Source organism: Gopherus evgoodei, chromosome 10, assembly GCF_007399415.2.
Source record: "Gopherus evgoodei ecotype Sinaloan lineage chromosome 10, rGopEvg1_v1.p, whole genome shotgun sequence".
Lineage (NCBI taxonomy): Eukaryota > Metazoa > Chordata > Testudines > Testudinidae > Gopherus > Gopherus evgoodei.
This window is the reverse complement of record NC_044331.1, coordinates 20,834,708-20,849,116: the sequence shown is the minus strand read 5'-3', so window position 1 is coordinate 20,849,116 and position 14,409 is coordinate 20,834,708. Positions and strand designations below refer to the sequence as shown.

The following is a 14,409-nucleotide window of genomic DNA, read 5'->3' as shown; positions in this document are numbered from 1 at the left end:
GTTTAGCTGCAGTAGCAGCTAGAGCAGTGAGAAGATTCATAGTTTCAAAGATGGCAGGATTTTACAAGTTAAATATCTGAACTAAAATGAGAACATGGACTTCCAGATATAATTGGTAGAGGCATTCTCCCCCTTCGCTCATGATGGTAATACTTGCTCATGAAAATAAGCTTCAGAACCAGATTATACTTCCAATGGTCCCTACTTATCCAATTAAATTAGATATTTCTCCTCCCTCTGGAAACAGGACTTGAATTTTAAATATTGTCCATTCTTCTCCCACCAGCACACTAATTAAACATTACGTAAAGTCTGCCCTGCTGAGACACATGTATCCCTGTGTTTTAATGAGCAAGTCTGGCATGGAATATTCACTGTGACTCTGGAGAGCCATTCTCCTTTCAGTAACGGGAGTACCAACTGATACATTCAACTTCCATGACATGCCCATAAAGTGCTTCAGCCTAGCAGATGCTTACCCTTTATACCCCCTCCCTTTTCATAAAATAAATTAACCTGCAAAGTCTTGTTCATGTTGCTGCTTATCAGCTGTGCAGACTGGGCTTGCTGCAGTTGTAATCGTAACTGATTTGTCTCCTGCATTGAGCCTATAGAGAAAGAGAACCCTTACCGTAAGGAAGATAAGTACTGAAAATTCACCATTAAAAGTAAATATATTGACTATGGCTGTAGTCCTTACTCCATTTACTACGCTCGTGAACTCTGCTATATTAAAATACAAGTTATAAAGATGGGAAAAAAGTTTTTTTTTGGCTACTTGGAAAAGAAGGTTATTGCAGTTCTCAGATTTAAACAGTAGCCTGTTCAAGGGTTCAAGGCTCAGAAACCTTTATTTCTTCAGGTTTTTTTTTTTTAAACTAGTAGTTTTTAAATACAAATTAGGAGGAATAAGACATGTCAAATGTTTACTTTTCTTGTAACTAACCAGGAGCAAAAAGGAAATTGTGTGACTGTGCCAAAAAACAGCAGGAACAAGGCTACCTTGGAAAAGAAGTTGAAAAAATTCAAAAATAAAGATTAATTTGATGAAGTTGCCAATTTAATATTTCTTTTAAGGGTATTCCACAGTAGTTCATCACTCTTTGGCTGGCCGACGGCATCCCACTTAACACTACCTGTTACATTCATAATAATTACTTATTGCTTTATTATAGAGAATTAACAAAAAAAGATTCTTCCTCTCCATTTGGGCTTTTTCTACCATCTCCTCATCAAGAAGGCCTCTTGTACATATGTATATCAGAATTCTCATTTTCAGCAGGTTCTTAAAATGGGATCCACAGGAAAAGGAGAGGCATGTCTCTAATAGTGTATTATTTTACTTAAAAAACCGAACAATTAAATAAATTCATCATGAGACATGCTGGTCCAAAGATAAAGAACTTCAAGGCTATCTCCAAATCACTTACAAGTATGGAAGCAATAGTGCAAGGTTCCTTATAATGTCTGGCTAATGCTCCGCAATGTGGCTCTTAAGGAACTCCCTGGAACTGAAAAGTTGGTTTGTTTTTCCTTTAGTTTCAAATCCTTAACTATTCTATGGAGATAGCATTCAATGACTCTCTTTTTGGCAAACTACAACAGGGATACGTTGACACGAGTACAGTAAGAAATGAACTATGGTTGTTTACACATAAACTGGCATTGTTTTGGGATTTGTTTGTGTTGTGTTTGCGTAATTAGTTTAGTTATACCAGTGCAAGTCTGTGGGCAAGTGCTCTTATTTTGGTTTAAGAGAGGCTTATTTTGACTTGCTTCATTCACACATTTTTATTTTTAAACAAACATGTATTAACAAACCCAAAATAAGCCACTCAAACCAAAACCTGCACACAAACTTGCAGAAGTTACATGAAGTCTGTTTGAAAACACATCTAGCTAAACCACTGAAAGTGTGTGTGTAGACAAGGTCTGAAACCACTAGCCACCAATAAAATACACATGGCTTTGAGTCATTATTTATCTGGGCCAAGTGACAACACTATTTCATCACCCATCTCCTAAACCATCCAGTGCCCTGAGGCACAGTTTTTAAGAAATTGGACACAGCCATATTGCTGAAGTTAGTGATTTATCAACAGTCAACTATGTAGTAGTACAGGGGACAAGTTTTACACATTCATGCTATGTATCTTGCACTAGGAGTTTGCCCTAACATTTCACTTCAAATCTAGAATCATTTAATAAATTTCAAATATATGGTTAACTTATTTCCTCCCAAAAAGTCTAATACATGTTTATCAGTCACGCTGCACTTGTTATGCAATTGCATCCTTATTGGAAGTTGTTTCTGCCAGAGCAGATAAGGTGCATGGACAAGACTAACCTGTTTGCAGTAAGTTTGCACACTGCTTTTGGCTTTCTTCTAGGCTCCTCGTCAGTCGATTGATTATCTCTGTTTTTTCTAGTTTGCTTTCTTCTAGCATTCTTTCGAGTTGCTTCACATGTTCCCTTAGATTACAGCAAAGATCCTTCTAATGAGAGATTTTTCAAGTTACAAATCCATCATTCTCACAGGCAGTAGTATAAATAGTCATCTAATAACATTTAAAATACAATTAAATTAAGCATATATCAGAGATATTGAGACAATACTGATAGTGGTTTTCCTTAGCTCATAAACACAGTAGAGAAAGTATGATCAAAATGTTTTTAAGCTACAAAGTCTACCAGAACCTCAAGTTGCAGTGGGGGAGGTCTAGGCTGGATATTAGGAAACACTATTTTACTAGGAGAGTGGTGAAGCACTGGAATGGGTTACCTAGGGAAGTGGCGGAATCTCCATCCTGAGTGGTTTTTAAGGCCCGGCTTGACAAAGCCCTGGCTGGGATAATTTAGCAGGTGTTGATCCTGCTTTGAGCAGGGGATTGGGCTAGATTACCTCTGAGGTCTCTTCCAACCCTAATATTCTATGATTCTATCATCAGCCTCATATCACATAACCTAAACACTATCTTCACTCCAAAAAAAGAAAAAAAAAAAAAAAAAGTGTGAGCCTTAACATCAAGAAACCTACTTTGATGTAAATGCTAAGACAAGTAGTTTTTACCTCACCTAGCTACATCAAGGTAAGCCCCAGGCAGGGGTCATAGAGTTTACCTCAATTAGCTACACTGAGGTAAAAACAATAGCACCATGTTTCTGCTAAAAATTGTACATTGAAATAGCTATCTTGATGGTTTTTATTTTTCAGTGAAGACAAAGCCTTAGCTTAGTGAATGCTTAGTGGAGGAAAGAATGGTGACACTAATATAGTGCCTTCCAGTTCACAATCAGTTACCAGTTAATCCTCAAAGCCCCCAAATGAAGTATGTTTTAAGTGTAACAATGCAAAGAGTTGATTAAGGTGTGACCCTACCATGTGCTATAACAAAGAAATTGGAGAAGTCTTAGGTGTTACTTGTAGCAATAAGAGTTACAATCTTGTCATGTAGAAGTATTGGGTGTTTTGGTTTTTTTGTTAAGTATCTAACTAAAATCACACTCAAATGGCTTTGTGGACACACAAGGCAATGTTTATAAACATATCATATATTGTGTTTATTTAAAAATGTTGTGACTTTTGTGTCTACTTCTCTGTGTTCTGTTACCATCTTCTGGAAGGTCGGATTGAGATTTACAGGCCATTTGGAAGAATGGTTCCAGTCTGGTTTCAGAAGGGACTGGATGGGAAAAAGAGTACAGCTCTACAGTTTTCTATGACTTAGGCAAATATTCAGTGTTTTAAATTCCATCCTAACCTGCTCCTGTAGTGCAGAGTTCGTAGCATCAAGTTTCTGTTCTAATGACAATACTTGCTCTTCATACTTCTGCTTCAGGGCTGCAACTATGGTCTCATGCTGTTCTCTGGCTCGCTGAAGAGAGTCAGAACGCCGAAGCTCTAACAGCTGCTGCTGCATGCTCTCCATGGCTAACTCTGCCACTTTGGATTGTTTGAAGAGCTGCAAAAACCCACAATATAGAATACCTGAGTTCAATTACAAAAAGCTATGTACATATAAAGGCTTCAAGAGAAGTGACTGCACAATTAAGAATGTCCAAAGTTAAAAATACATTTTCATAGCTTTATGAATTTCAAGGCCAGAACGGACTACTGTGATAATCTAGTCTGACCTCCTGTGTAGCTTCCCCAAAATAGTTCCTAGAGCACATACCTTTAAGAAAAATATCCCATTTTGATTTAAAAATTGCCAATGATGGAGACTCCACCATGACACTTGCTAAATGGTTCCAATTCTCAATTACCCTTATTGTTAAAAACGTACACCTTATTTCCAGTCTGAACTTGTCTAGCTTCAACTTTCAGTCATTGGATCATGTTATACTTTCCCTCTGTTAGACTGAAGAGCCTACTATCAAAGAATTGTTCCCCATGAAGGTACTTATTAGATGGTAATCAAGTCAACGCTTAACCTTCTCTTTGTTAAACTAAATTGAGTGAACTCCTTGAGTCTATCACTATAAGGCATGTTTTCCAATCCTTTAATCATTCTTGTGGCTCTTCTCTGAACCCTCTCCAATTGATCAAAATCCTTCTTGAACTGCAGATGCCAGAACTGGACACAATATTCCAGCAGCAGCTGCGCCAGTGCCAAACACAGAGGTAAAATTACCTCTCTACTCCTACCTCGGAGTCCCCTGTTATGCATCAAAGGATTGCATTAACTCTTTTGGCCACAGCATCACACTAGTAGTTCATGTTCAGCAGATTATTCACCATGACTCTCAAATCTTTTTTCAGAGTCACTGTTTTCCAGGATAGAATCCCCCATCCTGTAAGTATGGCCTACATTTATTCTTCCTACATCTATACAGTTACATTTAGCTGTATTAAAATGCATATTGTTTGCTTGGCCCATCTTAACAAGCAATCCAGATTGCTCTGTTTCAGTGATCTGACCATTATTGATTAGAATTGGGGGAGTGGTAAATTAAACCAAGCTTTAATGTTGGCAGACAAGTACTCTACCAAAATGGGTGCGCTGATGGAACTCCACATTGTATAATTCGAAAGAAGCCAGTGCTAAAACATAATGCCATTTAGTTAATAGGATACAATCAAGGTCCCAGCACATCAGCCTTTGTCAGCAGGACTCGTATGGAGTCCCAGATACTTTAAAGATTCCTAGAGACTTTGCAAGGGGAAGGTAAGTTGCAAACACTGCCCCCTGTGGGGGGTGTAGGAAGCGCCCCCACAGAGGCGTGCGCGCACACACACACACCTGAGAATGTAATCACAAGAAGTTAAAGTCACAAACACAAGTCAAATAAATATGATTCTCCTGAGTCAGCTGGGACTGCATCTTCTTCTAAGAGGAGATGAGCCTCACTGGAAATCCTATGTGCGCGTACACACAAAAGTGTGCATTATAAACAGCTCTTGCCAACTCCATTTCCAACCAGAAGTGTATGTTTGTTACTAAAAATTCAATATTGTAGGATCCATCCCTAATGGAACAAGTTAGCAGGAACCAACATCTGGTTGGAACGCAAGTTTGTCTCCTTGGGTGTGTCAGTTGTTGGGGTACTCTGGCTGTTAGAAAGATCTCCATTTCTTAAATATTGTTTGCATATTATGCTTATACATCTTTTTGATAAAGAGTTTAGCAGGTAAGGAATTTTATGAAGAAACTTTAACATTTTCCTAGGTTGTCCCAAATACATATATTTTGTTATCTGTATATCAAAGTACACTAGACAAGTGAGGGACAACCCTAAACCAAACATTTTATAAAACTACCACCATCGCTTCTGCAATCCTTACACAAGCATAACTCCCACTGACTTTGTGAAGTCACATTCCACACTCACAGGGCCTGATTCACCGTCATCCTGTCCTTTGCACCAAGTATGTCAGAACAATAGGGCAGCAATGCCACTATAAGAGCCCTCCAAAGAAATACCTCCAATGCAGGAGGCCTTCTGTATCCCTACATAAGATCCCTCAACGAAGGGGGCATTCTTCATTGTGCTCTGGGAAGAAGGGGACTTTCCAACAGCAAAAAGGGACATGACCAGGAAAGTCCTGTGCCCTGTTTATTTCCTGGTTGCCACAAGGCTGGGGGAAGATAGGGTACCTCTGAAGGCTGTCCTAACCATATTGTGGGATCAAATGGCCCCAGCAGCCTTAGTATTATGGGGGAGTTGGGGTGCAGGCCAGCTCCATCCCTTAGCCAGGCTCTGCATGGTACAGTAATGACATATCCATTTAGCCAATCAGTTTTGCCTTGTGTAGGATTTGACCGCTTATGTTTAAGCAAATCCCTCCACCACAAAGGAGTAAATTGGAAGCCAACTTCAAGCTTTCAAGAGACTTGTCAATGACTTATTTGGTCTAGCAGTATCTGAACAGTTCACTTCCTTAAGGGACAGGAGCATCAGGGAAAACTCCTGTCCTTTTAGAAAGCTTGGGCTACATTCCACTTAAGTTGCTTCTACCCACAAGCCACCAAAACTGAACTAAAATAAATGACTATGAGCAGATTGTTACACTCTTGTTCCTGGATTGGATAACATAAAATAAGTGGAGGAAAAGGAGACCAGCATCATATGATATGTAAGAAAGTTGCTATACTTCCTAAAACCATTCTTCAGTCACTTTTGACATTGAGGAGTTGCAAAATCCTCAGGTTCTGCTATGTTCTATCAGATTGTAGACATATGCCATACACAAAAAATAAAATAAATCTCATTGGATTATCTGTAAACTTTTTTATGACCCAATCACAGCAATGTTCCTCCCACTTCAGTAGCTGTGAGGCACTTAAAGACCATTACAATCTGGTTAATGATATCCAAGTGTGTCACAACCAGTACAAAATTCAGAATTTCAAATGTATTTATCTTTGGAAAAGTAAAAACATCCTGTTTTGAGTCATGGAGACAGAGCAGTAACAGAGAAGGCCTTGTAAAGGATCCAGAGAGGTATGCCAGAGGGGAAAAAGCACAAAAAACAAACTAACTGCTCAAATGAATCCTTATAAGAAATGCTATTGACATCTTTTTAAAAGGTTCTGATAAATCAAAATAGTTTTTTCATTGAGGTCTGACTCCCATCAAGTAATGTGTGACTCATTTAAGACTAAGAATATTGGTGATCTGAAAATTCTTTTCATTATAGAAGCTTCATCTTGAACATGCAGCAGTGAAAGAGTAACACACACACACGGCAGGGTTAGCAGGTAGTAGGACTTTTGATATTCAAAGTAAATGACGTATCACCAGAAGAACCAAGACATCTGAAAAACTACGGATTTTATACTTCCAGATTGCAATTAAAAAACTATGGAATAACTAACTATGTAAATCAGTGAGGCCATATTTACCTTTCTTACGAGGGTCAGCAAGACTGGGGAAATTTTGCTAATTCCAGTCTGGGTAATAGATTACACATTATAATCCATAATTTTTTACACTAGAAGTTCCAACTCAGTCATATACTATTATTGGTCATTAGCATGTCCATAAGAGTATATTAATCTTTGTTAAACTTAAGATTCACTTTTGCATCATAAGCACAACTACAGGAATTTCCCAGTTATAGATAATAGTTACAGTACCTGTTCCTCGTTGACAGTATGAGTTTGAATTTGGGTTTCAAGTGCTTTAATTTGACCTTCAAGATGTACCTCCCGTTCTTTTCCATTTTGATACAGTTTTTGGGATTCCTGGAGGCTGAGGGCCAAGCCATCCTTTTCATCTTACAAAAGAAATAAATATTTAAGCATCCTGGGAGTTATGAGAGAAGTTCTACAACACGCCTTTCTGGAGGACTTTTCATTTGGCATCTGGGTGTGGGAGTAGAATATCTTAGTGGGCCTCCTCCCTCAAGCTACTGGGTTGGAAGAAGCAGAGTAGATTCTCCAAGAATGCAGCCAGCAACAACCAGACCAGCAGAGGGGCAGGGAGAAGCCCAGTCATGACCCCCTGCAGCCTCAACACCCTAGTATAAAGAAACACCACTCTACTTGCGCAAGCAACCAGCACCATCACATGTAGCAGGGGACGGGACAGAGAAAACAAAATAGCATCTCCTAGAAGATGAACAAGGACTTGCCTAGAAACAACCAAGGATGTCAGCACACTGGTTACTGTTTGAATTTTGACCATTATTTTCTGTCTGCTGCTTGCTTTTTTTGCCCAACTTTCTTCCCATCCTACCCACTCCAAAAACTCCTCTCTTCTTTCCTTCCCCTCCCTTGCTACAATTCCCCCTTTCCTCACTCCTGCCCCCACACAAAGAGATTAAGACAACAAAGTGTGTAGCCATCATAACCAAACACTGTTTTGGTTGTGTCTATCTCCTACCCTTTGTCCAATTTTTTATTTTTAGACTGTTTGGACTCTCTGGGACAGGGACCACATTGTCCTGTATGCTTCTACAGGGTCTAGCACAGCAGCTCCAGATCCTGATAGAAGCCTTTGGGTAATACTGCATCCATTCTCTCCAGGATGCTCACATTAGGTATCACCATGAAGTCTTAAACCCTAGAATGAAATTTTTTAAATATAAAATTGTTTTTAAATGTTTAAAACAAACAAACAAAAAAACCCAAAGAGGTATTGACTTAGGCCTCAGTTTGGGAAAGCACTTGAAGTTAAAAATGGTCCTGAACAGAACACTTTCCTGATTCAATATTTTCATAGGATAATAATGGACACAAGTAGTTCAGCTATCATTGCTCACTGCACCCAATTCAACAGACCTCTCTGGAACCAGCGGGTGTACTAACAGATCTAGAGGAAGCACTTGGTTACTATCCAGCTGAAAGTAAAGGTACTACAAAAGCAGCAATTCGGCAGGAAAGAGAGAGGACTCTCTTCCTTTCTACGTATACCCCTCCTTTCCTCCCTGCTCTATCATTATTAAAATGACAAGGGCTATTTAAGTAGATCAATAATTTTAAAGCAGTATTCTAGAATTGGGATCCAGATTAGTGTAGTGTAATTTATTTAATAATCACAGAGATTAGACATGGTGGGTAATGTGTGTCAAACAGATGAGAAAGTACAGCAGTATTTTACCAAGACTGAATTTGGCTCTTCTTTACTGAATGTCTCTTTTTCTTTAGTTATCCATTTATCAGGTTTCTTGCACTTTCCTCTGAAATAGCTGGTACTGGCCACTGTCGGAGATTACTGCTCCGATCTAATGAGGTCGTTCCTATATTATTTTTAAAAGTACTATAAAGAGTGAAGAAGGTTTCAAGGGGGCTAAATCTCCGGAGCGTTGCACCTGTTTTCAGTGAGTGCACAGGGGGTTTAAAATGCCAGCAAAACAGAATTCTTTAGTTGTTTGAACTGCTGATAGTATTTTTACACCTCCATTGTGTAAATGACTACAAAAAGGTGCAAAGGCGGGGGGGGGGAGGAGGAGAATCACGCTAAGACTCTGAACCCAAATCAAGTTTGCAAGTACAATCAACATATGTTGCGGTGTGTTAAACAGAAATTGATGAGCATGTTAAAAGTTAAAGTTAATAAAGACTGGGAAAATAATAAAGACTGCAAAAAGTAATTTTCCCTCTGTTGATATTCACCCCTTCTTGTCAACTGTTGGGAATGGGCCACATCCACCCTGACTGAATTGGCCTCATTAGCACTGACCCCCGACTTGGTAAGGCAACTCCCATCTTTTCAAGTGCTGTATATTTATACCTGCCTACCGTATTTTTCACTCCATGCATCCGATGAAGTGGGTTATAGCCCATGAAAGCTTATGCCCAAATACATTTGTTAGTCTCTAAGCTGCCATAAGGATGACTCATCATGTTTGCTGAGCCAAACTAACACAGCTACCCCTCCGAAACATTAAAAGTTGTTAGATCTCAGTAAATTCTAGAAATTAAAGGTCCATTTAAACTTTTGCTTTACCTTTGACCATTGCAAGCTGATGATTCAGATACCTAATCTGCTGTGCACTCTTTTCCATCTTTTCAGTAAGTTCTTCCAATTGTCTCTCTCTTGCTTTATTAAGAACCTGAAGTTGAAGAATCTGCATATTGTCCGCAGAATCTGTTGAAGTTTAAAATATAACTACCTTTCAAACAAGCTAGCTTTTGATGAGTGCATAATCTTCTTACAGTACAATTAGTCTAAAATAGATTATCAGGTCTTTGGGGCAGGAACCATCTATCTTCTGAACAGCGTCAAAATCTTTGTTGGTGCACAATATATAACTCTAAAACAGAGAATAATTATACAACTTGCTTACTAAATAAAGCGCACCAGCTCACAGTCCCACCATTAGGCCTGAATTACAAGATTAGCTAAAACTTCACACAACTATCAGAGCATTAACATTAGTGTACTTACTATAAATTCGGAGTTCCATTCCTAGTCATCTAAAGACTTTTGACATTTCTCCATTAAGCCTATAGATTTGACGCTATAAAACATTTATTGGACAAGGTGGTGAACCGTTCAAGGCCCAGGCTTGTAAGCAGCAGAGTGACTCCAAACAGGCGCTGAGCACCATTAGACCACATCTACACTATGAGACCTACAGTGTAGACAGAGGGTACATCTTCACTACCGGCCATCGGCAGGTAACAATCAATTTCTCGGGGATCGATATATCGGTCTCATCTAGACGCGATATATCGATCCCCGAACGCGCTCCTGTTGACTCCGGAACTCCACCAAAACGAATGGCGGTAGCGGAGTCGACAGGGGGAGCTGCGGATGTCGATCATGCGCTATGAGGACGGTAGGTAACTAGATCTAAGATACTTTGATTCAGCTACGTTATTCATGTAGCTGAAGTTGCGTATCTTAGATCAATCCCCTCCCCTAGTGTAGACCAGCCCAAAGACTACAATGATGGAAGGGGTTTTTCCATCACTGTGGGAACACCACCTTCCCCAGCAACCGTAGCTAGGTAGACTGAAGCATTCTTCGGTTGACCTACCTATGTCTGCACTGGGAGGTAGGTCAGCATAGCCACAGTACTCAGGGGTGTGGATTTTTCACATCCTTGAGCATGATGTCAACCTACGTTTCAAGTATAGGTCAGGCCTTAGCTTCTCCCAATGCAATCAATGGTACAAAAGCCATCAGCAGAATAAAAGAATTCAGCCTTTACTCACGCAAAATCCTACTGACCTACAGTGAATATTATGAAGTATTTAAAACTGAATATACTGATCAAAAGAAACGGTCTATTCTTATTTTCATTGTAATAGCAAGAAACTAGTACCACATCAATGAGCTATCCCTCAATAAAAACTTACAGCAAAGGTTAGCATCTCTCTAAGGTATTGCTGTCTTTTTCTTTGTGCTGTTGTTTAACAAAGCCTAGGATAAAAGTCTTCAGTGGGACCAGGATTTCACCCCAGGATACTTATCCAAGCTTGAACTAGATAACACTTACTGTCCTCAGCACCCAAAAACTCCCGTTGCATCTCTTCAAGCATTTCATTTCTTCTTGTTGCATCTTGGGTTATTGGGACTTTTTGCTGAATGGCATTTTGATATGGTTTATATGTCACTTTGTAAGATTCCACAGTTTGGCCGTTAGCAACTTCAGATGCACCAAATTGCTATTGTGACAACAGATTAAAAGTAAAGACAACTGAATTAAAGCTACCCTCATCTTGCACAGCAAAAGTATTTCCCCTTTTGGATTTACAAGGTTTGATTTAAAAAAAAAAAAGCTCATTATTTAGGCTGCATCCAGCAAAGCACTTAACTGTGTGTGTGTTGTGCAACTGAAATCAGGACTACACACGTTTTAGTGCTTTGTCGAATGGGGTCTTATTGGCAAAGCTTACGGTCAATATGAAATCAGCACATCTAGTACCGCTTTGTGCTAATTATTCTATAAATAAAACCAAACGCTACATTTTTATGCTTTGAAGTTCAACTAATTAACTCTGAGTTACTTTAATATGATAAATTGATTGCAGAAGCATATTGTGTTGTAACAACTGGAGACAGAATCAAAGAAATGTAGGACTGGAAGGGACCTTGAGAAACCATTGAGTCCATCCTATTGCACTCAGGCAGAACTAAGTATATCTAGACAAACCCGACGCACATTTGTTTAATCTGTTTTTAAAAACCTCCAATGATGAAGATTCAACAAGTAATGGAATAGGTTACCGAGGGAGGTTAACTGTCCTTATAGTTAGAAAGTTTTCCCCCGTATTTAGCCTAAATCTCCCTTACTACAGATTAAGTCCATTATATCTTGTCTTCAGTGGGCATGGAGGACAATTGATCACTGTCCTCTTTACAACAGCCCTTAACATATTTCAAGACCTCTCTCTCACCAATAAAAAGATATTACCTCACCTACCTTGTCTCTCTAATATCCTGGGACTGACACGGCTATAACTACACTGTATACATCACGCCCCCCTCTCCTCACTCAGTCTTCTTTTCTCAAGACTACACATGCCCAGTTTTCTTTTCTTTTCTTTTTTTAAACTTTTCTTCATAGGTCAGGTTTTCTAATCTTTTTACTATTTTTGTTGCTCTCTTCTGGACTCTCTCCAATTTATCCCCGCCTTTTCCAAAGTATGCTAGCCAGAATTGGACACACTACTCCAGCAGAGGCATCACCAGTGCAGAGTAGAGCAGAACAATTACCTCCCACGTTTTAAATACAACTCTGCTGTTAATACCCCAGAATATTAGCTTTCTTCACAACCGCATCACATTATTGGCTCATCTTCAATTTGTGATCACTATAACTCCCAGATTCTTTTCAGCAGTATTCACCAGTTACTCCCCATTTTGTATCTGTGCAGTTGATTTTTCTCTCTAAATGTAATACTTAGCACTAAATCTAGATCTTCTAAACCGAGAACAGCTAAAATAATACTCTAGCATCAACATTTAAATCATTAAAATACTTACAAACAAGATAAAGAAATGCATCAATATTTCAAATACCTTCAGATGTTCCTTTGGAGCATCTGGAAACTTTACTGTTTTGTTTTGTTGGTTATTTAATTCCTGTGTATGGCCATTTGTGTATGGTCTAAAATTTTCTGGGAGATGATATACATTGTTTTGTTGGCAATGACTTGGTGCTTTATACCCATCTCTGCCGAGATACACATCATCAGGATCCTCTTCACTCTGTCTATCAGAGTAGTCCTGTTTAATTTCGTAAATGCATCTTTCCTTGTCCACATTGAGCTGGTCAGTCCAATTATAGGCATGTGTTTCACCATGACTATTTCCTTGGTCATACAGGAACTGTTCAGGATACAAATTCTGTCCTTGTTCATAGCCCTATGAACAGATTAGAGATTTGATATTCTTCCTTACCTGAACTGTTGTCTCATGTTCTTTCCTCTTCGATTACAAGCTTGTCAGGATAGGCAACGTGCATTACTATTTGGTTTGTAAAGGATGATATAAATCAATACTGTACACTATTAATTACTAGATCAAAAACAAGCATTCTGAATGAGAAGATCCTATTATTGGGTCACAGTTTTGTCAGGAACTTACACTTTGGGGATTAGTTATCAGCGGGTGATCTTTCCACCTGGCCTCATGCTCCCAGGGTTCATGTGCTCTATAGAGAGAGAAAGAAAATATACATGAAACATCAGTAACCATACTGGGTGTGTGTGGGGAGGGGTAGTTATGTCCATGTTCTCAGAAAGAGAACTAGATTAAACTATTTAGCATCTACTCCATTTATTGTAGAACCTAAGGCCTGATTAAAGTTGTGGTATATTCCCATTGTTCGTAAAAAAAAGTTAAGTTAAAGTTGTTTGTACACCATCCGCCCATAGAGGGAGCTTCAGCTTCACCACACTTTTTTAAAGCATGCAAAATGACTACCAAGAAAAATTAACTTTCTTACTGCTCTGCATCCTCATGTATGCTACAATCAGAGTAATTAGAGATCTGGTCTCCACTATCATCCAGCATGTCATGGGGAAGGTCTGTTAATAGTTGTTGCAACTGAAATCAGACAAATAATACATGTTACATATGCACACATGAATACAGCACAATTTACTCATGTTCTTTTGAAAACATATGCTTAAACTAAAAAAGTCATACACATGTTAGAGACTGAGGAAATACCAAACTCATGTGAAACCCAATTTTCCCTCCATTGAGAAGATGCCACTCAGTTACAACAGGACTACCATGGCAACTCAGGGACACAGTTAGGTTAAGGATGCTTATTTGTTGGTGGAGTTACTACCCTAGTGATTTTTCTGGTAGGTACTTGCAGAAAGTGACTTGTGCTGAAGAGTCATCAGATCGAACGTCACAGAACAGAGCCTCTTTTTGGAGGGCTAGCTTGCTGGAACCTCTCTCCCCATGCTAAGGTGCACTCCTTGGGTGCTTACCTCAGCAGGATTAGTTAGCTGATAATAGGGGGAGGATTTAGTAGTCCTTCACTTGCAGCTATGA

General features: G+C 39.1%; 1 protein-coding gene across 5 annotated transcripts in view; it reads right to left on the bottom strand.

Moving 5' to 3' along the window:
- Positions 1-14,409, bottom strand: part of CEP152 (centrosomal protein 152) — a 48,717-nt gene that overhangs the window by 24,432 nt on the left and 9,876 nt on the right. For 4 of the 5 annotated variants that reach the window (XR_004002319.1, XR_004002320.1, XM_030577598.1 and 1 more), the window contains exons 3-11: positions 13,847-13,947; positions 13,486-13,552; positions 12,919-13,263; positions 11,393-11,561; positions 9,895-10,035; positions 7,581-7,720; positions 3,762-3,962; positions 2,348-2,495; positions 517-608 (exon numbers count right to left, since the gene is read on the bottom strand). Coding sequence is in view for 3 of the 5 variants with exons in the window: in XM_030577598.1 (XP_030433458.1) it covers positions 517-608; positions 2,348-2,495; positions 3,762-3,962; positions 7,581-7,720; positions 9,895-10,035; positions 11,393-11,561; positions 12,919-13,263; positions 13,486-13,552; positions 13,847-13,947 (1,404 nt within the window). In the remaining 2 variants the exon portion in view is untranslated. The remainder of the gene's footprint in view (positions 1-516; positions 609-2,347; positions 2,496-3,761; positions 3,963-7,580; positions 7,721-9,894; positions 10,036-11,392; positions 11,562-12,918; positions 13,264-13,485; positions 13,553-13,846; positions 13,948-14,409) is intronic. The other variant, XM_030577599.1, reaches the window with a different exon arrangement.